The sequence below is a fragment of the Apodemus sylvaticus genome, chromosome 20, assembly GCF_947179515.1.
Source record: "Apodemus sylvaticus chromosome 20, mApoSyl1.1, whole genome shotgun sequence".
NCBI lineage: Eukaryota > Metazoa > Chordata > Mammalia > Rodentia > Muridae > Apodemus > Apodemus sylvaticus.
Window position 1 is genome coordinate 22,163,275 of NC_067491.1, and position 24,646 is coordinate 22,187,920.

Sequence of the window (24,646 nt, forward strand, 5' to 3'; positions counted from 1 at the left end):
AGCGTATGATGTAAAGTCTCCTTTAAGGTCGAGCACTCACCTTGTACGCATGCTTCACCTTGTGCAGCTTTCTTCACTCTCCCACATAAGCCACTAGGTGGAGAAGCTTCTGAGATTAAAGCTGAGACTAGCACTTTCCCGTGGGTGGGTTTAGGCATAAATATGTAGAAGGCAGATTGAAGCTATACCAATGTAGATAAGCAACATCTTCCCCAGCATTCGTCATCATTGGATTTCTTAATGATAGCCAGTGATATCTTAATGATAGACTGGGGTAAAATGGAATCTCAGAGAAGTTTGAATTTGGATTCCTCTGGTGGCTAAGGATGTTGAACATCTTTAGAAGTATTTTTAACCATCCGTATTTTCTTTGAGAGCTCTCCATACAGATCTATACCAATTTGTTGCTGGGGTTACTTTTTTATGGATGATGCATTGTTTTTTGGTATTGGGTTTCGTTTGTTTGTGGTTTGTTTTTTAAATAGTCTAGATATGCATCCTCTGTGTAGCTGGCAAAGATTTCTCTCCCATTCCTTGAAGGGCATGTCTTTCCTTGATTGTTTCCGTCTCTATTTATATGCCATTTAAAAAGATTTTTTAAAATGTGTTTTTTTCAAAATGCAACAGGGCCTTATGTAGAGGCTGGCCTCTATGCAGGCAAGAATATCCTTCAGTTCTTGACCTGCCTCGTTTTACCTTCTGAGTCCTGGGATTACGGATACACACTAGTCCACGCAAGGTGGGCAAGCACTGGACCAACCGAATTACATCCCTATGGGCCAGGGCATGGCGCTATTAGGAGGTGTGGCCTTGTTGGAGGAAGTGTGTAGCTCTAGGGGTGGGGCTTGGACACACTTCTAGCTTCCAGGAAACAGCCTGTTCCTGGCTTGCTTTGGATGAAGACATAGAACATAGATCGCCTGGATCTTGAGTCCTTCGTTTCTCCAATTTCGTCTAACACTGGAATGCTACTGAAAGCACTCCTGGCTCCTCTCTTACCAAACATCCATCTCTGGCTAACAACAACAACAAAAACCTAGATTTTTATCCTGAATCCCGGGTCCATAATCAACCAGTAGACCCAGGGTGGGAAAAAAAAAATGGTGCTTGTTATCAGTTCAAGTCTCTGTGGGTGTCCTGCTGTGAGATCTACATTTCTCCATTCTGCTCTCCAGTAAACTTCCTGTGCTCATGAACATTGTTTTGTGGTGTGTGGTTTAGCTGTCCCGATAGTGCTTGATCAGAGCGTTTGACACAAATTACTCCATCCAGAGATTTCAATAGCCAGTGACAAAGGATATGATATAACATTCAACCTTGTACTGCATGGGAAGAAAGCACACTAAGGTTTGATAGCTGTAGATGGAGATATTTCTCCATCTTTGCCTTTTTCCAAATTATTCAGAAATTCAATTTTCCTTGTCCCTTAGGTCTTACAAATTCATTTTAGGGAAAACTATTCATCCCATATAATTGACTCTTCATTGGATTTGGAGATAAATTGAGCTGTCGATGCTCACTTAAAAATTAATATGAAGTCATAAATTGAGTGCTGTAGAGACGGCTTGTTGGTTAAAAGTGTTATATTGCTCTTTAAGAGGATCTGGGTTGAGTTCTCAGCTCACCACTGCACCTCCAGCTTCAGAGTATCTGCTCTGATCTTCTGGTTTTGGAGGCTACTAGTAGTGCTCATGTGCACAAACTCACAGTCAGACATAAACATATATACATAATTAGAAATAAAATCTTTAAAAACAATAAATTTGGAGAGAAATATTATCGCACGAGTTATTTTCATTAGAGACAGTGATTTGGATTTTTGAAATGTTCACAGTAGTGGTTTTGCATTTCAAATTAGAGTCCTGGCTAAAACAGATATGTTGCTTTTATAAGTATTCTTAATTATATTTCTTAATTTTTCTGATGTAAAGAAGTACAAATGCATTTGCGTTTTAGTCTACCACTCTTCTGAGTTAGTCACCAAATTTATCCATTTCTAATATCTTATAGATTCACTTGGATTATCTACAACAATCTTGTTACTTATAGAAACCAATATAACTTTTGGTCATGTTTCCAGTCTTTTTATCCATTATTCATTTTGTGGATAGCCATAGACAGCTCATCTTCCTACAGTGCTACGATGGAGGACAACTTCTCTTGTTCCTGGCTTTGAGAACAACAGCATTTCAACATTATACACATTTGCTTCCAATTGTTTTTTAAGTGGGCCCTGCTGTGAGATGAAAGAAGAGATTTAAGTCAAAGGATACTTAATTTAAATGAGTTTTTCCCTGAGTCTTTTAACAGTGTTCTGTGTTTTCACTGGTATATTAGTGTAAATGAATTTCTATCTCAACACAACCACACAGTAAAGAGATCTAAAGATGCCAGGTGTTGGGCTTTAGGGATTGGGATAACACAGTCATAAAAGTTTCCTTAATAAATGACTTAGATAATCATGAGTATTTTCTTTATAGTTTTTGGCATTTAATTTAAGGCTTAGAGTTACCATATGTTTTTGTATCTCCATTCTTCTTCAAATAGCTTTGGTTTCCAGGTCGTAATCGCTACAAAAAAAAAAAAAAAAAAAAAAAAAAGAAAGAAAGAAAGAAAGAAAAGAAAAGAAAAATAGAAAAGAAAAGAAAAGAGCTGGAAATTGAGGGCTTACTTCTTTTGAAATTGTGGTTTCAATGTATATGATGTGGGTATTTATTTATTTATATTTGGGAGACAGTCTCTTAAAAAAACCACTTTGTTCATATTATGGATGTGTTATGTGTGTGTTAGTTAGTGAATTAATTTCTTTAGTGACCAAGCCATACTCCAGTTTTAAACTGTTTTGTCTGTAGTTGTGTTCCATCTAAGCCCTGTGAGTTCTAACATGTATGCTTTTCCTTTTCTATTTATTGATCTGCCTTTAATGCTGATTAATGCACTTTTTTTTTTAGCTTGGTTGACTTTTTCTTTAAAAGCAGGCATATAGGTATTGCTTCAACATGTGGGTGTTGGAATTAGACAACTTAAATTGAGAGGACTTTAAGGAGATTAGATAGAATAAGTCACACAAAGTGATATGAGTACAAAGCACAGTAAGCCAGCATCAAATTTTAATTTTTAGTTTTCTGTCATTAGAAATCCCTCCTTATATTCTGATAATCTGATGTATAGTCTTCATAGTGCTTATCATCCTAAAATGACTAATTTTGTTGCTTTTATCAGTTCCATTTAAAAATTAATGATAGGGGCTGGAGAAGTGGCTCAGTGGTTAAGAGCACTGACTGTTCTCCCAAAGGTCCCAAGTTCGATTCCAGCAACCACATGGCAGCTCATAACTGTCTATAACTGTAGTCCCATGGGATCTGATGTCCTCTTCTGACGTGCAGATGCACAAACACTCCTATGCATAAATTAATAAGTCTTGAAAAATAATAAAACCTTTCCCTTTGCTGTCTTCTCTTTTCTGAGAACCACTATGTATAAAGCCTAAAAATATGGGACATGGTAGGAAGTGACTGAAAATGTGTCACTTCCTAAAATGGGGGTAGGAAGCAAATGAAAATGACGAATTTCTATCACACGCAAGATTCTATTAAAATTGTAGATGTGGGGATGCTGAATTTGGGGGTAAGTACTACTACAGCAATGGCGATCATGTTTGAAAGTCCGCATAAAAGAATTGAATTTTCCTCACAGACTCAAGCCAGGCATGGCAGAATGTCAAAAATAAGAATTTTGTTGTTGCTGTGTGTGTGGTTTTTTTTGTTTGTTTTTGTTTTTGTTTTTTTGTAGTTCTACTTAGATATTTATGCCTCTAATACAGAGGTATTCTAGGAATGTGCATTGTCATGACCTTAGTGATAGGCAGTAGTATAAAGCTTTTAACTCCAGGAAGGTTTGAAAGGTTTTGTTTTCTTAAGTTCAAGATTCTTTTCTAATGGATTACCTTATTTTAAAAGCCAAAAGAAAAAACCCTCAATATTTTTTATTTTATGTAACTTCTCTCTCATTAAACCCCCATAATTTTTACATGGCAGTACATCTAGAAAGTGTTTTAGTTATGTTGGGGGGTCTGTTGTTGTTTTTTAGAGCTGAGGACCAAAGGACCTTGTACTTACTAGACAAGCACACTAGCACTGAGCTAAATCTCCAACCCCTTTAGTTATTTTTTAAAATTAAATCTAGTCCTTGACCATTGTGTTTTATTGATAGATCATTGAGCTTCTGATCATTGCTTTTTATTGATAGATCATTGAGCTTTTGATCATTATGTTTTACTGACAGATCTTTGACGTCTATCATTGTGTTTTGTCGACAGGTCCCAGCCCTGGGGTAATACCTCAGCAGGAAACAGCATGCCGTCTACTTGTGTTTGGACTTATTCTTCAGAGACTATTTTAACTGTTATTTCTATTCAGAAGAAAATTTTAAATGCTAAAATAAAAAAGTATTTTTCTGACTAGTTGGAACTCAGCATCGGTTTATTTCTCCATGACATTTTCTACATTCTTGTCTGAAATCTAAATTCAATGTCTATTTCTCAATTCAAAAAGGAACAAGCAATAAAAACATATTCTAAAGATCACCACCTCATTTTCAGGCTAAATTCAAGGTCCCAGGTCCTTGGGGAACTGGGGACTTTCAAATAGCTGAACAGCTTCTGTTATAAGCAAACAGTCTGAGTTCAAACACCTCAGGGACATCTTGTAAGGGAGCAGTTGCCTGTGTCCAGCCTTCTTAAGGACAGCTTCTTCATCTTCCTGGCAGGGTCAAACTAAGTTCATGCTCCCAGGCATGAACCCACTCTTAACCTGACTGGTGAAACCGCCCTTGCTCAGCCCCCATACCAAGATACGATTAAACAACACTACAGCCCACCCTGCTCCCCCTCCCTTTATGATCTCACCCTCCATATATGCTGTGCAATTTCTCTTCAGTTCCCGAGTCTGCTCTATGTCCTTGATCAATCCATAGCAGCTTGGTTATAGTAAATTTTTGTCATGTATATTGACCTTGTGTTTTGAATTTATGTTGTATTTAAGAGGACTCCCATGACGGATAATACATGTGCTATATAAATATGTATCATTTTAATATATGTGTATCATATATACTGTGTGTGATATATTTAGTATATTATATGTATCATATATACTGTAATATATTTAGTATATTATATGTAAAATATTAATGTGTTTAATAAATAATATTTATTAGTATAATAATTAGAAAGCAGTGGAATAAAGTCAATCTTAAGGTTTTATTTTTAAGGTAGTTTGTTGATAAAGCATATATATATATATATATATATATATACATACATATATATATGAACATACACACACACACATAAATTGTTTGTGGCTTCATGCAAATGAGAAACCAAAACCAAAGTTCAGAACCTCAGGACTGTATGACAGTCCACCCAGTCCCATCATTTGGGAAGTAGAGAAAAAAGGATTTCTGCAGCAGGCTGGCTAATTAGACTTTAATCAGCAAGTTATGAAGTCAATTAAAAGGCCTGTCTCAGCACAGAACATGAAGAGAAATCCAAAAAGACACCCCACAGAGCCAAAATACAATAGGCACCTTACATGTATTTCCCCACACACATGAACACACAAATATACACACGTGTGTGCACACACACATACATGTGTGCACATGCACACACACACACACACAGGAAGAAAAAATAGGAAAGACTGAGAAAAAGAATCCAAAAGTTAAAGTATACTCCCACTAAGACCAATGCAGAAAACAAAAATCATACCTTTCTGTATTGTTAGCCTTATTCCTTATTTGTTCTCATTAAATGTACAGAAAACTATATTTTAAATTTGTATACTTTTCATAACATTTTAATAGCCAAATTAAACTAATACAAAAAGAAAAAAATCTGAATAGGCATATGATTGTTAAATAAATTGATGAAATGATCAACTAATTTCCCAAATAGAAAGCATCAGGCACAGATAAATTCACTAGTAAAATTTAACAAACATGTAAGAGTACTGTTATACAGAGGCAAGAACAGCTGAATCCCTGAATCCAGCAGGGGCTACACAGAGTGAGCTCCAGGGCAGCCAGGGATACACAGGGAGACACTGCCTTAAAACAAAACAAAACAAAAAAACAAACAAAAAGGATACTGTTATAACAGTGCTCTACAATCATTTGTAGAAGACAAAAAGCAAAAGAAATGATTCTTAAATCTACTTGGCAATGAATTTTTTCACACAACACTAAGGGCATAATCCATGACAGAGAGCACAGAGATAACCTAGACTCCATTGAAATTAAAAAGACTCATAAATTGCTGACAAAAAGCAAGAAATACTTTTAAAAACATACCTGATCGGGCATTGGTGGTGGCACATGTCTTTAATCCCAGTACTTGGGAGGCAGAGGCAGGCGGATTTCTGAGTTCGAGGCCAGCCTGGTCTACAGAGTGAGTTCCAGGACAGCCAGGGCTACACAGAGAAATCCTGTCTCGAAAACAAACAAAAAACATACCTGATCCATGACTGTTACCCAAAAGAGGTAAATTACTCTTCAAACTCAAGAATTAATACTAAAGTCATTAGGAAAAAAGTGGGTCAAAGACCTTAGCATCCATGATAAAGTAAAAAGCATATAAAAAAGGTATTTCATCGGGGAAAGAAGACTATAACAGCACTATATACCGACTAAAAGCCTCCCATACTTGACAATAACAGGTATGTGAAGCAGCAGGGATTCTCACTCAATCCTAGTGGGAATGCAAAGGGTACAGACACACCAGAAAGTCATACACCCAGTTCCCAATAAAGCTGAGCATGGGGGCATTACCTGACAGCCCATCAGGTAAAAGTGCTTGCTTGCTTGTTTGCTACAAAAGCATCTGAAAGCAAGTCTGGTGTCTTGAATTCCAACTCACAAAGGGTACAAATGTCACCTCAACGTTGTCCTCTGACCTTACGTGTGTGCCTGTGCCATGGCACAAGTTATCAAACACAGACGTGAAAACAATAACGAAATCATCACCATCATCATCACCGTCGTCATCACCATCATCACCATCATCATCATCATCATCATCCTGACCACCTACCTCCCATACAATCAATAGATATGTTCTTTTGCATTACCTGCCCAAACTTGAAAGCACCAATATTGCCGTTCCCTCAATGGATAAAGAAATGATTTTTTTTTTTTTTTACATTGAGAAAACGGGTTATTGTTGTGTTAAAAGTAATGAACTATCAAAGAAAAGGCACGGAAGAAATTTAAATGTGACACCGTGGTCCGTGTGAACAGCTTGTGCATTGCTTACCTGTTGCATGTTGTACAGTGCAGAAATGCATTGCACAGCACTCTCGAAAATGCAAATTGTAAAGAGAGAAGAGAGCGCCGAGGAGCTGGAGGGAAGGACATGCAGACAGCATGGAGGGATTCCTGAAACTCTCCAGTGTGACACGAAAATTATTAATCTCAATGATATGTAATATGTCATGATAGGTCATTATACATATGTCCAAATCCACAGAATGTACTGCATCCAAAATGAACCTGAATGTGAACTGTGAAATCTGGGCAGTAATGTACCACTGTGTGGGCTCATGAATTACAACAGATACACAAACTCGTGGTTTATAGTACACAGGATGATTAATGGCTATGTGGCTGGGGAGGGTTTGTTTGTTTTTTTCCATTTTGCCGCTTTGAAATAGTCTTATTATGTAGCCTGAGACAGTCTGAACTTGCTGTGTAGCCCAGGCTGGTCTAAAACTCATAATTTTCCTGCCTCAGACTCCTGAGTTCTGGACTTAGGGGAAAATAGCACCACACTTAGCTCCAGCAAAGGATGCTGATAGTGGAGAAAGCGTCATGTTTTTTTGAGGAGAGAGATCACATGAGACGTAATTGTACTTCTCAACCTAAAGAACTCATCTTTTGTTAAAAAAAAAAAAACTGAATAAAATGAAAAACTACCTTCAAGATTTAATGAAAAGCATGCTTTTTTAGACAAATTACTTGACCTCCCCCAGAAGTGATTTTCCATCTATTTCAGGAGATACAAAAGATAAGTGTTTTATAAGGTTAATTTAAATAATTTAAAATAATATTCACAACTAAATTGTAATTCACTGCTTAATAAATTATTTATGGATAGACTCATCTACTTTTCTCAGTTTTTATAGCATCATAGACTCTACAGGAAGTATTACAGAAGTATTTATCAACGTAATTGAGATCTCCACCAATGGAATAAGCCACTAGGAGACAGGGACTTTCCTATATAATTGGACAGAAGGCGCGCGTGACCGTTGTTGGGTTCGGGATAGAAGCTAAAAAAAAAATCCTAATTTTAGTGATGGAAGATGAAAATGAAAGCTTTATTTTCTGAGCACTCGGGGAGGTGGCCAGTTCAGGATTGGAAGCACGTCCCGGAAAGGAGATTGTACGACATTTTTCAAGGATGGGAACCCAAAGTGAGGTAGGGGAGGAGCTGTAGTGTTATCCATTTGTATTATGACTTTGTAGGATAAGCAACGGATTATCCAATGGAGACTGAACTATATTCACGGCACTTGGCTTCAAGATCCTTAGTTAGTTCTCCTAGATATTGGGTCCCGAACTCAGAGTGATAAAGGGACAAAGGCCTGCGAACATGGACTTATTTAACCCAGCCAACAAGATGGAGAAATTATCCCTGAGATGTCTGAACTCCGATAACTGCTTACAACAGAAGCTCTTGGGACCTTGAATTTAGTTTCTTCCTAATATTAAACGGAGTCCGAAAAGGAAACAGTAGGACTTAGAATAGAGCAACCATCACCAGTCCATATTACATTAGAGAATGTGTCTGATAAATGCGCCCATACAAGCATCAAAACATCTCCCAAATATAAAATTGCTTAATTCCCATTTGAACGGACAGGCTATGTCTGGTCTAGTGTTGTCCTCTCAACCGTTTAGCATGCTGCCTCTCAATAAGCAATAAAAGAATAACGGCACAACCAGAATCACCTTGTGTGGGCTCTGTGCTTTCCAAGACATAAATCAAAGATAATTTTCACAACACTCCTTTTTAGATGTTTTGTGATAAATCTTAAAGAGAATGCTCTGCCCCTAAGAGCGACAACAACAAAAACCGCTCACAACTCAGTAGATAAATAAATAAATAGATAGATAGATAAATAAATAAATAAATAAAAAATAAATAAATGTGAGATGAATGTTAGGAAAAATGACGGTTTCCCCTTCTAAGGTATCTCAGATTTATTAATCATTCAACACTTGAGGTACAGACTAATGTTTGATCAGTGAACGATCCACATCCTTCGGTGTCAGAAATCAACTCTAGATAGTGCTCAATTAGCCTCGTGAAAAAAACATATACTCATTTCATTTTAGTCTGTCTTTGGTCATTCAGCTGACATTTATCAAGCATTTTTCTTCCCTGCTTCTCGCTCCTCCTTCTCTTCCCAATTAAGAGCCCTCTGCCGACCCGTAGATCCGCAGGTCACAGGGATGAGTTGGCGCCTGCGCACTGGCTTGCCCTTGGGTGAGCATGAAGGCCTCTCTGCCATTGTCTGTGGTGTGGCATGCCCAGTCGAATTCCATAAGGCTAAGAGGTGTCCTGAAACTGTGGCTGTGTGAGCTGTGGCTTCTACTAATGGGCTCGGGTTTGAACGCCAAACTTCCGCTTGAAGAGGATGTAGACTTTATCAATGAATATGTGGATCTCCACAATCAGCTCCGAGGCACCGTCTTCCCCCCAGGGGTTAACCTGCGCTTCATGGTGAGGCCAGAAAGCTGTTTCCCAAGCCACTGCTCCAAAGCACAGGGACACTCAAGAGAGAATCTCATTTGAGTTTAAAAATACATATCACCATTGCCTCTCGGATAACAAGATCAGTTCCATTGTTTTGTATAGGACCAAGTCCTACTCCCCAGGGGTGCATATTTTAAGGCACACCAATTTAGAAACTGTGTGGGTTTTTTTTTTTCCCTTTTTCATTGGTTATTTATTTGCATTTCAAATGTTATCCCCCTTCCCAGTTTCCCCTCCATCACCACCCCACTCCCCCTGCCCTGCCTCTATGAGGGTACTCCCACCCACCTAGCCCCTCCCTAGAGATATGTCTTTTCTATCTTGAGGATTAGTTTCGTCACAAAAAGTTCTGAAGTAAGACTTTAAAGATGTGATGTTTAAAAAGAAAAATGAAATGCAGCAGTTACTATTGTCAAAGACAGTGGCAAATTCAGCAAACACCAGCAACATGTTAGTGTTGTGTTTTTATATCTTCACTCTCTTGCAAGTTTTCAATCATTTGGTAAATTAATTATGAAATGGGATTTTGTTTTAATATTAATTTTAAAAAATTCTTTTACATTAAATTTTTATTTTATTACTGTGTATGTATGTGCACATACACACACACACACACATACAAGTGCAAGTCATGACAAGCATATGAATATCAGATGACAACTTGCAGAGTCAGTTCTGTCCTGCCCTGTGGACGTAACTTGAGTGGGCAGGCACCTTCAAAAGCAGAGTGATCTCTTAGGACCTGATGCTACTTTTTTAAATGTTGCTTCAATTGGCCACCTGTTTCTTGCTCACTTTCTCTGTCTTGTATGGTCAGCATTTCCTCACTGTTAGGGTTCAGGAATCACCACACAAATCATACAAATACTGATCCCATGCAAGAATGGTATATTGAATGCACACCCTAATACTGGTCAGACCAGGGACATAGCTTAGAATTATCTGAACTATGACAATGGATAGCTCTTTCTGTCTGCTTATAAAGGAAACCACACACACACACACACACACACACACACACACACGATGAGCTCATACTCAGGTGTAGCAAGTGCTGACCAGTGGTCAGCCATGACTCAAGATATTTTAGATGTAACAGTTAATATTGACCTTTGATTCGATAGATCCTACATAAAGATTTGTGGAATTTCTTAAGATTATCAAACCTCATACAGGATATTCAGAACAGACAGAACAAAACAAGGTCAGCCTGTCCTTGCTCTGAGCCAGGTCACGTCTCTGTGTCGATGACTGGCAGGCATGTGACAGCAACAGTATTGAAAAAGCTGGCAATCACGGAACAAAATGGCCACAGCTATTCTTGGGGTGTGAGGTGCTTCAGATCAAAACACTCACATAGTCCTATTTACCGAAGATACTTTTTTCTAGACAGCATTTTGTGTTTCCTTCTCATTGGTATTTTTCCCACCAAATCTGATTATCTTTCCTCTTAAAAATGGGTAAACATAGTGGTTTCTGGCACAACCTTTATATGCTTTGTGATCTCTGAAACACATAAGGTATTTCAATAAAAAAAAGAGAAAACATCAGGCCTGTGAGCTTACATCATATGATTTAAAATTTGAAAAGCATATATTTTAGGTTTAGCTTAAGGCTCTACCATGCATTTACTTGTTTTCTTTCTAAATTTTCAAATACTCATGCCTATGAAAAAGAAACATTTCTAAAAGATCTTAAAACTTTAATGAGGTGTCCTCCTTTTCCTTCACGCATATGCTTCTGGTCCTATATTAGAGAAATCATAGCCAAATCAAGTTATTAACATTTGTCTTCTGTTTTCTGGAAAAAAAATAATTTTCGGTCTTACAATTAGGTCTTTGGTGGATTTATGATTTCTTTAAAGATCTAGTTGTATTTTCTGTGTGTGGATATGCAGTTTTGCCAAGGCATGTTTTAAAATATTGGATTTTGTCAATTAAATGCCCTTGGTAATTGCTTCTCGGCCTTTGGGCTAAGATCAAGTGTCAATGCGCTTGGTAGCCTGGGTAGAAACCACTTTCCTTTCCTGTGTGTGCAGGAATTTCTTTCTTTTTTTTTTTAAAGATTTATTTATTTATTATATGTAAGTACACTGTAGCTGTCTTCAGACCCCAGAAGAGGGCATCAGATCTCATTACAGATGGTTGTGAGCCACCATGTGGTTGCTGGGATTTGAACTCAGGACCTCTGGAAGAGCAGTCAGTGATCTTAACTGCTGAGCCATCTCTCCAGCACCCAGGAATTTATTTCTAAGCTCTTTCAGTGTTCCAAGCTCTCTGAGTTTGTTTTCTTTCAGGACTTTATTATTATTTCAATTCTATTCAGTGTCCTTAAAGTGTCTGAATAGCTTTTGGTGGGAGTCACACTACTTTATAGAATATTTTGTGTTGTGAGGCATCTTAATATTAAGTCTCTCAGTCTTTTGGACACCGACATCAGCCTTTTAATTAGTGTCTTCTTTGATTTTCTTCAATAACATTCTGTGGTTCTAAAACCAATTTGAATAAGGTTATTATTTTTCAATGTTATCATGGTAGAGTTATTTGCCTAATTTTTCTGTTTGGATTGTTCATTATAAATGTATAGAAATGCATGTAATTATGTATGCTAATATTAAGGTCTCCTGTTTTACTCAAATAATTTCTAAGTTCTCCTGTACTTAAAATACATCCTTTAATAGTTTGCTCAGTCATGGTATGAATAATAAGTCCCAGATTTCTGTATCCAAGATAATCTTCATACTTTGTATCATGTGTGTACATGTGTGCAGGTACATATATTATGTTCATTTGTTTAGAGAGAGACCAGAGCGGATCATCCAGTATCTTCCTTTGATGTTCTGAGCCTTATTCTTTGGAGACTGCATCTCCAAACTGAGCTCAATTTATAATGTTATTCTGACAGCCAGCAAGCCCCAGAGATCCTTCTGAGTTTTCCCCATCTGCCCCAACACTGCTTTTCTCTATTGATGTTGACATTTCTTCTATTCATTAACCTAACAGAGTCCTAAAAATATGGTCCCTAAACTCACAGCATTGGCACCTGCAAGTAAGCTTGTTAGAAATAACAGTTTTCAGACCCTCCCCAATCCTTCTGAATCCCAACTCCAAGTTTGGAGTCCAGTTTTCTAGTCTATATTTTAACATGAAGTCATACAAGTGATTCTGAAGTGTACTGAAATTTGAGGCCCCTTGGTGTTTCTTTCTCTTTCTGTTTGCCTCGTGAGTCTCTCTCTATGCTGCAGTGTTGACTGGACTGATCTTGTGCAGGTCTTATGCTAGCAACTCCCACTGCTGTAAATCCATAACTGCAAAGATCCTGTCATGTCCAGAAGACATCATTCATAGAAATCATCCATTCCCCCTCCCTGGCTCTGAAAATCTTTAAGTCCATTATTTATTGATGTCCCTGAGCCTTGGGAGTGAGTAGATATGGTACTGATGTTGTATTTAGTACTGAGCCACAGTTCTTTGTGTTCTGTGCAATGGCCAGTTATGGGTCTCTGTGTTAACTGCTGATCACTCCTTATAGACGTGATGAAGAGTAAGAGTTTCCCAAGTCTCTGGGTATACAGATAACAATTTAAAAGTCAGAATAATATTGTGATTTCTAGCAAACTAATAGTAATAGGTTTCTCACCTATTCTTGTGACACTGGTTCTTGGGCAGTGTGTTGGTTAGGTTTCTGTCAACTTGTCAAAATTAAGAATCATTTAGGAAGATGAATCCCAACTGAGAAAATGCTCTATGAGGTTGACCTATAGGCATGTGTCTGGAGCATTTTCTTGATTGGTGACTGATGTAGGATGTGCCACCTCTCCAAGTCATATAAGGAAGCAAACTGGGCAGGCCATGGGGATCAAGCCAGCAAGCAGCAGTCAGTCTCCCATGGCCTCTGCTCCAGTTCTTCCTGTTGTTTCCTGCCTCGACTTCCTCCCCTGACTTCCCTTCATGGTGGCCTTTAAGATGTAAGATGAATTGAGCCCTTTCTTTGCTTAGGTTGGTTTGGGCCATGGTCTTTATCACAGCAATAGAAAGCAATCTAGAATAGCCAAGTTTACAGTACCAGCCATGGGTTGGTTAGCCCCTGCCATTCATGCTTTTATTACACCAGAGGGCATATCTTGACCAGCTAGCTGGTCATTAGTACAGTTTACAGGGTTCACAACTAGGTAAGGGTATGGATGGTTTCTCTTAACCAGCAGCCTACAGCCACCTTGAGGAGTACAAACTCTAGCCATCGAGGAGGAAGCTTCTAGGTCAGTACTAGCTTCATTTATGTATGATGAATGGAAGTGTGTGATGTATTCAGCAGGAGGATCTTATCATGAAGGTCTGGTGAGTGATGAGAGAAGTAGCAATAGCCTATAATGCTTGTGGGGGGGGGGGTCGGTGGGACCCCTGGATCAACAACTCAGTGTGGTATCCCATATCTGCCATTAGACTCTGTTTGATAACCTCTGGTTTCTGGATAGGAGCATTATCCCCTGACTTATTCTATACATGGTTCTGTTTCTGGATATACATTATATGTGTGTGTGTGTGTGTGTGTGTGTATATATATATATATATATATATATACACTTTTTTTATCCTCAGGATGGTATAACTAAATAAATTTATCAAATCTTTCAAAGGAGTCTTATGTAAAATTAGCTAAAAGCTAAATAAGCACTTACATGGATTAAATATTCCTAAAACTCTTATAAAAGCAGAAATTGATTCAGATTTTATTTTTTGAGGTTTAGGGTGGCTTCTCTGGTTCTTTGGCAAATTAAACTAATTTAATATGGTTCTGATAGAAAGTATCATGACCTCCAACTCATTAATTTGGGCTTTTCACCAAATTAATTAAAGAATTTAAAACCATAAAGCTTAAAGATAGTTTTATTAGTGTTTGAAAGGAAAAATAGCAGTTGCATGCAAGCTGAAAATCCCTCAGTTGTCAGGAGGGAAGATAGAGGAAACTTATTCATGGGCTGTAAGAAACAGAGAGGGAGCCCAGGGAGTCAGGACTGGAGAGCTATGGGAGAAATATGCACCAGGAATACATGATTAGAAATAGATCCCCATCAGTGGAAGTGGGTTAGTGGGCTTAGGGAAAAGTCAGAGTGTATCAGGCAGGCCATGCTGTATAAGACGCGCCATACTTCCCAGCCTCTCGCATTCATATACATGTATGCATTCTTAGGCAAAGCCCAGATAAGGAGGGTTCCATCTCCCTCTGCAAAGTACCATCTTTCATGTGTGTGTGTGTGTGTGTGTATAACACAGCATAGATTCCTCTTCTACTTAGGTTAACTAGTCCAAAAATTTTATTGTGTTTACTATATAATTTTAGCCATAAAGATAATTATTCAAACTGAGAACAAAGAGAAAATACAATAAAAGTAACCTCCTGCTATCTATCATTCATTCATATTAAGTTATATTCTAACTTTTTAAGGTCTTTTTGTTTTGTGAATGTTTTGATACTCACTTAACATGCATATACTATAATTATGAGTGGCTACTAGAAAAATAACTTGAAAAGATATCTAGAGGGTTTTTTTTTTAATGTTTAATGTGTCTTCCTAAAAATAATTTCCAGAATCTTTTTTGTAACATTTTATCTTAAAACTATGGCAGGTTAAGTTTTAGATATCCATCCAAGATTGTCAATTTCAGCCCTCTGTAAAGTAAGGAATACTTATAAATAGACAGACTGTATGAATGGTATAAAAAGCATGAAGGATATATGGTGTGGAAAATTCACTCTCAGCCCCACAGACTCACTATGCTTTGCACAAAAGGTAAATAATAATTTTGTTCTAAAGTAAAAAGACTAATTACTACCGATGAGAAAGGAGATTTTAAGATAAGGATGTAATGAATCTAGAAAGTTATCCGAAAGCTTATGTAAAAAGAATTTCATGTGTGCCATAAGTTAGAATGTGCTTGGATATATTTACTAATGTCTTATAAATTTAGATGTCACAAGGGCTGGACACAAGTTAGGATATGTGAGTGACTGTAAATGTCTGTGTATGTGTGTGTGCATGCATATGTGATGCTTATGTGTGATGCTTATAGGTATGTGTGTGTATGAGTACATGATGCTTGTATGTGTGTGTATGTATGTCTATGTGTGTACAAGTATGTATGTATGTGTGTGCACATATGTGTGTGCATGCATGCCTTATGTGTGCACATATGTCTGTGTATGTACATGTGTGTATGTGTATGTAAGTATGTGTCTGTGTGTGTGATGCTTGTTTGTGAGCCCAGTGGTACATGCCCATGTAGAGGCCAGAGGAAGGTGTCCAGTGTCCTCTCCACTTTACTCCTTAAGGACCAGGTTTCTCCCTGATCTGGTGTCCTGTTTGCTCAACTGAGGTGTCCTGCTGAGGCTCAGCAGGAGGTATTCACAATCCTCCTGTCTCTACCTCCTCAGTGCTGTGAATATAGCAATGTAAGGGTTAAATGTATACTGACTTCTACTTTTATATATGACACTAATATTTTATATATAGTGAATGCTCAATAAATAGCTATTAGATGGATATTTTAATTTACTAGGCACAAAAGACAGAACATTAAAAATGTATATTCTGATCAAACTGTATATAAGTTTATTATATAATCCTGAAAAGGCTATATGAGTATTAGAATGCTTTGTTTAATCTTTCACTTGACTATTTCAATTATGGACAAACAAATAATCTTCTGTCTTAGAAAGCAGTCATCTTATTTTTGATAACCAGAAAACAGTTCTTTCCTACAAATACTGCTCAGGGAAAAAAAAACACATTAAATAATACAAAGTTGGTCTAGTTCTCCCTAAGGGAATAAATGCCAAGAAAATAAATTAGAGCATTAAGACATCATTATTTTTAATTATTTTGTTTTCTTTGTTTTTATGTGTTTTCTTTCAGACTTGGGATGTAGCTTTATCACGTACTGCCAGAGCATGGGGGAAGAAATGTATGCTTCATCGTAATACTCATCTAGATAAAGTCCATGAGGCCCATCCGGTATTTACTGGTATTGGAGAAAACATGTGGGTTGGTCCTGAACAGGAATTTACTGCAAGCAATGCTATCAGAAGTTGGCATGAGGAAAGGAAGAGTTACAGTTACTTAAATGACACTTGCATTGAGGAAGAGGACTGTTCTCATTATATTCAGGTATCTGATTTGTACATTGTTATTAAATCAGTAGACTTCGCAATTGCTTTACTTACTTTTCTATTTCAAACTTACAAGCTCAATGATTCCCTCAACACCATAAAAATTTTAATCCTGTCTGTGTCTTTAAAAGCCCACCATTCCATCCATTATGTAAATCATACAAAAAATAGCCATTCTCTGCATACTTCAAGACCAAGTAGTTTGTTCAGAAACTAGCACACAGTAGAGATGGAAGGAAAACTTTTAAAGAAAGCGACTCACATCTGACACCCCACTACCAGCCGGCAGATGATGTGGCTTACAGACCGGCTTCTAGTGTTGTCTCCACAGCTCTGCCCGGCACTCCAGGGCTCACCTCACCCTCCAGGCATTAGCAGCCACCGTCCACTTTCCACACTGCCTTTACTCTTCCACACAGAACCATAAAGAGCTCAAACTCCACCAAGAACAGGAACCTTGCCTTTCTACCCACCCAGTCTCAAAATAACATGACCCTACTAACTTTCTTCAGTGAACATTTATGTCAGAAAGCAAAGAGATCTGGAATGAAGTTGAATTCATTGGAAACAACACGTTTTTCTCAATCACCTTACTTCTTTTTTATCAGTTTCCCCTTCTTCCTTTGGCTAGGAAGACTAGACTCCTTACTGTACCTTCATCCCCATCCTGATAGGATGCTGTTTTCTGCCCTATAATTCCAGCCACCAAGACATTCTTGTTCCCGATATTGGACCTGCTAGACTTTGATTCCACTCTTATATTTTATTATTTTATTTTGTTATTTTTGCAGTGGTAGGAATCCCAGGGCTTCACATATTAGTAGACAACCCTCATACAGTAGCGGTCTACCCTAAGATTTTGTCATTGTTTAGGGGGTATTTTTGTTTGGTTGGTTTTTGTTTTGTTTGGGGTTTTTTTGTTGTTGTTGTTGTTTATTTCTTTTGTTTCTTTCTCATATCCCTGGCTGTCCTGGACCTCTGTAAACCAGACTGGCCTCAAATTCACAAAGATCTGTCTGCCTCTGTGATAGGATTAAAGGTATGTGCCACCACCACCTGGCCAGATTTTCATCTCTATTCTTTAAAGAGCACTATTATTTCTTTAAGAATGGATAACTAAAGTTTGTTAAGAATTAAGCAGGAGATAGAAATGGCTCCCCTTCCCCAGAGATCATGAGCAAAACGAACAACATTTTTATTACCTAAAATCTTACTAATATTAAGATCACATAGAGACTTTCTGGAATTACTCTCATTATCCTGGTCTTTTTTTAAATCCCTCTAATTCAGAGTGTTTTGGGGTTTCTTGGAAGGTTTTTTGTTTTTGTTTTTGTTTCTTTCTTTCTTTCTTCCTTTTTTTTTTTTTTTTTTTTTTTTTTTTTTTTTTTTGCTTTTTTTGGCTATAGGGAGCAGATCTCTTCTTGGTGTTTTCTTTCTTTTTTTAATTTAGTTTATTTTTTATTTATTCACTTTATATCCTGTGCATTGTCCCCCTTCAAGTCAGCCTTCCCACAATCCTTCCCCTCCCGCTTCCCTTCTCCTCTGAGCAGGTGTGCAGCTGGACCATCATGGTCTTTCCTAGTGCAGAGCTCCCACTTTATGCCATCTTGTGAGTGAGCCTCCTCACAGAAGGAAAGAGACGCTGAGGCCATTGTTGGTGTTGGCTTCTTGCTTGCTTCGCTCTATGGCCCTGTTGTTCCTTCCTCTTCCTTCTAGAAACTTCCACTTTTACAGAGCTCCTCCTCTCTTAATTTTCCTTCCTCATGCCAAACACCTAAAACTTTCCAGTCTAATCAGGTATCAGCAAATTGCCTTATCAGATATGACTTCACTGTATAGCTGTCCTGAATCAGTGATCTTCAGCTGTTCCCATAATATGAGACTATGACAATATTTACATTAATACAGTTCTGGAAATGCTCCCTGAATTCACAGCGGTGCCCTACCTGTGTCTAAACACGATTTTTGATAGTCTTTGAATTTAAAGCTTCTGTGTGAGTGGAACATAGTATTTATAGAATAAGTACTTATAAATAAACTTTGCATTTTCTTTGACATGTTTATTGCAGCTTGTGTGGGACAACTCCTACAAAGTTGGTTGTGCTGTTACCAAGTGTGCAAGGCTTGGAGGTATCACATATGCGGCACTTTTCATATGCAATTATGCACCAGGGTGAGTGGGCTTAAAGGAATAAAAGTTAAATGAGATATTAAAATAAAATGAGAATACTTCAACTTTAAGTTTTCCTTACCTATAATATGTTTTTGAAGTCTTTATTAACCATAAAAGCTTCGAATATATGATATTAATAAAAGACTTCATAATAAAATTTTTTAAATTTCACATGAAGTAAGTCATATTTTAGCAAATTGGCTTTCCTTACAAACTCTTTAATGGTTACCACCCACAAGAAGGAAGCTTAGCATTAACCAGTTATAATAACTAACGGAGCTGTTGTCAGTTTTTCATCAATTTTTCAAAATGGTATATTCTCATATCACCAATAAAAGTTTCAGAGCTCAAGCTAAGTTGAAGTTCGTGGAGTAGGAATTGTTTTAGGCATACATCAGCCTCGTAACATGAAGGACCCTGAACTGGTCCTACAGGATCCATTTAACATCAGAGCCGGATGAGCACTTGGAAAGGCTTTGAGTCAAACTACCCACTGGAAGCTTGAGTTCTTCCTGCTTTGTCACCACTTGAGCACCTGCCACTTGTGGCAAGGAACTACCCCGTCCCACTCAATAGCCTGCATCTCCGAAGTTGTAAAAGTCCTAAGTTGTTAGGAAGTCCTAAGTTGTAAAATACTATTAGTAACAGGGCTATAATTTCCAAATAGGAAACACTCTAATCAATATCATAAGTAGAAACAAAGACTTGACTACCTTGGATCAAAGAGTATTCTTTGAAACTAAACCAGGAAGGGGAGAGAAAAAAAGAAGAGAAAAACAGAAAGGAGGGAAGGATGGTAGAGAGATAAACCTCAATGTTTACTGGTTTTTTTCCCCTAGATAAAGAAAATAAATTAATTTTCTTAACTAAATCATCTTCTTAAAATAGTTAAACGTGGAGACAGCATTGTTTAATTAACATAAATTAATAACATAATTAACATAAATTTAATTAACATTCTATAACATAAAACCTGACTCTTTTCTTACTTCCTGCCTTTTTTCTAGAGGGACACTGACAAGAAGGCCTTATCAAGCAGGGCAGTTTTGTACTCGGTGTGGCCCTGAAGACAAATGCACAGACTTCCTATGCAGTAAGATTAAATAAATCCATAAGATGGAAGACCGGGAGAAAACAAAGTGGTTGACACTACTTTTATTGTGCTGTTAATAGTGACCCCAACTCTGATGTTCTCACTGTACTGTCAAAGCAGTGTCACCTGTGTGTTCAAACTGCAGTGGCTTCTCTGCTTCTCTTTGCCCTAGTGCTCTCCCTTAAAAAAAAAAAAAAAAAAAAAAAAGAATCCTAAACTAAGGAAAGAGAACTTACAGTTATTCTCTGCAACAACTTCACAGCTAACTTTGTAAATAGTTGTCAGTCTCACAATCACTTCCTTGAAGAAAAGAATATTCCAAAGTAGCCACAGAAAGAAAAAAATAGTAAAGTAACACATTTAAGAAATCTTTTCTTATTGTTCTCAGTCCCCTGGGGTGCATCTCAGGGTTAACCAAGGCCGGCAGTGAAAGGTGTCATGCTGATAGCAACCAACAGGGTGGGGAGGGGTTGACAGTGGCAGGTGATTTGCAGGGTCAGTACTACTCACAGAACAAAACTTAATGATCTGGGGCTGGCAGGAGTGCCCCGCAAGAATCTCTGAACGTTTTTAACCTTTAAGTGTACATACACATAAACAGACATATATACATATATACATTTGGTAGGTGGAACAGAGCCCCAAAAGCCACAGATACACATTTGGAGAATGGGGAAGAGCCCAAAAGCCACACTTTATCTCTTCTCGATGACCTTTTATACCTTCTTAGACAAAAGGTTTTTTTTTTTTTTATGAAATTACCTCATAGATAAAATTTTATACAAAGGAGGAGTTACAGAAGGATGTTGATATTAAGTTTAAAGCAGTGTGTCATTCTGTAAGCTCACTGTAAGTTCCAGCAGCTGTTTCCCATGGCCTTGCTTTATCATGGTGCACACCTGTGGCCTCATCCTTGGACCTGACTTAGGATGAATGTTTTTCCCTTGATCACAAATCTGTCCCAAGTCTGTTTCTCTTCTTAGTGCAATTTATGGAAGCTCATTGTTTTCCTTATTTTGCAGCCTTTACTTGATATTCTATGAGGATGGGGTACATTCTATTATTGATTCTAACTTATTATATCTTTCTGGCAAAACAACTAAAGTTATCTCCTTAAACTTTCTTCCTAAAATTATTTGAATCAAACCAGGAATACTATAAAGTAATTAATTCATCTAGCATTAATTCATGAAAGTTCTTCTTTGTTGAATAGGAAATCTGCCAATCGGGGGGGTCTTATGCCCAAGAACCATTGAGCTATGTAATGGTGGCAGGAAAGGCATCTCAGCAATGAGAGGGAATCCAGGGATGAAGTCTCTGGAGCTGTGCCTTTATAGAGTACACCTATCACAGCCATGCAGAACAGTGGGGCATCTCCAGGAAACTCACTCGCTTGCTTTTCCTATATGGCTTCTGTGACTGGGAAAGTATGTGTTCAGAGAAAAAACATTAGAAAGTATGTCTGACTAATTTTTCTTCTACTTCCTCCAAATATAAGTACAAGTTGATAAATTGTGTGTATTCCTAAATACATAAATACAATCTACTCAGTCCATATGTTACTTGTATAAAATATGGTTTTAGGACTGATCACTTGATGAAGACAATTGAGGAGAATCTTCCCTGAAGAGCGCCATTTCCTCCTGCCCTCACTGTTCCTTATTCACCTATAGTTCTTTGTCTAGTGTTGGAGCCCTGTAATTCTCTCCCATCCATGTCACATGTTTGGTGTCATCCTTGTCCAGGTCTTGTTTAAGATAGCTCTGTTGTTGAGACTTCATAGGTATAGCTTCCTTGAAATTTCTAACTGAAATCTCACAGCAAACATCTTTTTTGTCTGGATCCAGGTATTAATGGCACTGTTGGTCATCAGGGTTATTTTACCTTGTTTACCTTGAGTTACATTGTTGTAATTCATGGGCATCATTTCTGGGTAGGACTGTTGGTAGCTTCTCTCCCTTGGAAGACTGCTGGTGCTTCTGATACCATGAAAACTAGACCTCAGGGAGGATGCTTTTATGTTAGGTGCAGCTTGGGCCCTTTGGGTCTTATGTCTGTCTGAAAATCATGGTGTCTTTGGCAATAGGAGGTGCCTTCGACTGCTGGGGTACAAGCAGGGGCAATGGCAATAGTCTATATTATTTTGGAAGTCTCTTGGACTCCAAAGAACAAGAACTCATAAGAGAACTTCTTAGGCCTGGAATTTAGATTTTTTTTTTTTTAATCTGTGGCTCTTGTGGAAGCATGCCCTGATTAGGTCCAGGTCAGAATATCTAAAGTGGTTTCTTCTGTGGATTATCATTCTGACGCTCAGTTTCTGTCTTTACAATGCTCTTCAGATCTATCACCAAAGTACAGGCCTAGTCAATCAAAGACCCTGTGGAAACTCTTCATACATTAGCTCAGTTCTCAACATTCTTAACATGCTATTTGATATTAGATCTGTGCCAAATTTACATCTCTACGTGACCTCAGAAGTCACAAACAGTTGAGGTGCTTTTTTTTAAATGCCTTTTATTTTATTTCTATGTTTCTTTCTCACAGTCTCATCCAATATGGCTTAGATGTCCATTTCCAAGGACTGATCTATGTCACCACATCTACTAACAAATTTATAAGTGTTCTTCCTGTTCTCTTCCAAGTACATACCTCTTTAAAGTCTATCTGGCATCTTCCAGTTATAGAATCCTCATTTATGTTTGAATCATGTATGGGGCCAAAGCAGCAAGCAAATAGATATGCTCAAGAAGAAAGCAGAGGGGTTTGTCCTGAATGCTTGAAGCTAGAAGTCAATCAAATGGTGAAGAAAAGTCTCCTCCTCCTCCTCCTCCTCCTCCTCCTCCTCCTCTTCCTTTTCTTTCTCCTCCTCCTCCTCCTTTTCTTTCTCCTCCTCCTCCTCCTTTTCTTCTTCCTCCTCCTCCTCCTCCTTTTCTTCTTCTTCCTCCTCCTCCTCCTTTTCTTTCTCCTCCTCCTTTTCCTCCTCCTCCTTTTCTTCTTCTTCTTCTTCTTCCTCCTCCTCCTCCTCCTCCTCCTCCTCCTCCTCCTCCTCCTCCTCCTCCTCTGATTGCCTTGAGTTTCTTTTTGCTGACTATTCTCAGTGCCCCTGTGCAGCTCCCGGGCTGTTTGGGAGAGCTGAGACATGGTGAAACTGCATGGTAATTGAAAAATGAGAACTCACGAAACTGAAAAGCTCTGTTAGGCAAAGGACACTGTCAATTTGAGAAAACAGCAACCTACAGATTGGGGAAAGACCTTCACTAGCCCTACATCTGACAGAGGGCTAATATCTAAAATATACAAAGAACTCAAGAAGTTAGACTCCAGAAAACCAAACAACCCAATTAAAAAATGGGGTACAGAGCTAAACAGAGAATTCTCAACTGTGAATTATGGCCAACATAAGACATTTCTGTGGAGAAAGAGAAACATTCCTCTGTTGCTGGTGGGGCTGCAAGCTGCTAAAACCACTCTGGAAATCATTCTGGCAGTTCTTCAGAAAATTGGAAATAGTTCTACCTGAAGACCCAGCTATACCACTCCTGGGCATATATGCAAAAGATGCTCTATTATAGCACAAGGATACATGCTCCACTATTTATAGCATCCTTATTTGTAATAGCCAGAAGCTGGAAACAACCCAGATGCCCCTCAAATGAAGAATGGATACAGAAACTGTGATTCATTTACACAATGGAATACTATTCAGCTATTAAAGATGAGGACATCATGAGTTTTGCAGGCAAATGGATGGAACTAGAAAATATCATCCTGAGCAAAGTAGCCCAGACCTAAAACAAGCTGTATGCTCACTGATGAGTGGATATTAGCCAAAACATTCAGAATACCCAAGATACAACTCACAGACCATATGAAGCTTAACAAGAAGGAAGACCCAAGTGTGTATACTTAAATCCCATTTAAAAGGGAGAACAAAATAATCACCAAAGGCAGAGGAAGGGAGGGAGCCTGGGTGGGAGACAGGAGCAGGGAAGGAAAAAGTGAGGCAGAATTAGGTATGGTGGGGAGACAGGAGAGAGAAGCCCAAGGGTCAGGAGAAGGAATAGAAAAGGGTAGCAGTGGGGTGGGGAGCAGGGGAAACATCTAGAAATGTCCAGACTCTAGGGATGTAAGAGGCTCCCAGAACCCAGTAGAGATGACTTTAGCCAAAATGCTGAACAGTGGGGAGATGGGACGTAAAAAGACCATCTCCAGTAGATAGACATGGCCACCAGCTTAGACATGGGGCCACCTGCTCATCTTCAAAATTCTTGACCCAGAATTGTTCCTGTCTAAAGGAAATGCAGGGACAAAAATGGAGCAGAGACTGAAGGAAAGGCCATCCAGATACAGGCCCAATTTGGGATCCATGCAATGTGCACCAAACCCTGACACT

General features: G+C 38.2%; 1 protein-coding gene across 1 annotated transcript; it reads left to right on the top strand.

The window, feature by feature from the left end:
- Positions 1-9,556: 9,556 nt before the first annotated feature.
- Glipr1l2 (GLIPR1 like 2) lies at positions 9,557-20,267 on the top strand. The gene is made up of 4 exons (XM_052164967.1): positions 9,557-9,787; positions 16,734-16,985; positions 19,057-19,160; positions 20,168-20,267. Exons 1-4 carry the CDS (start codon positions 9,557-9,559, stop codon positions 20,265-20,267), a joined length of 687 nt encoding a protein of 228 aa, XP_052020927.1.
- The last annotated feature ends 4,379 nt before the right edge of the window (positions 20,268-24,646 follow it).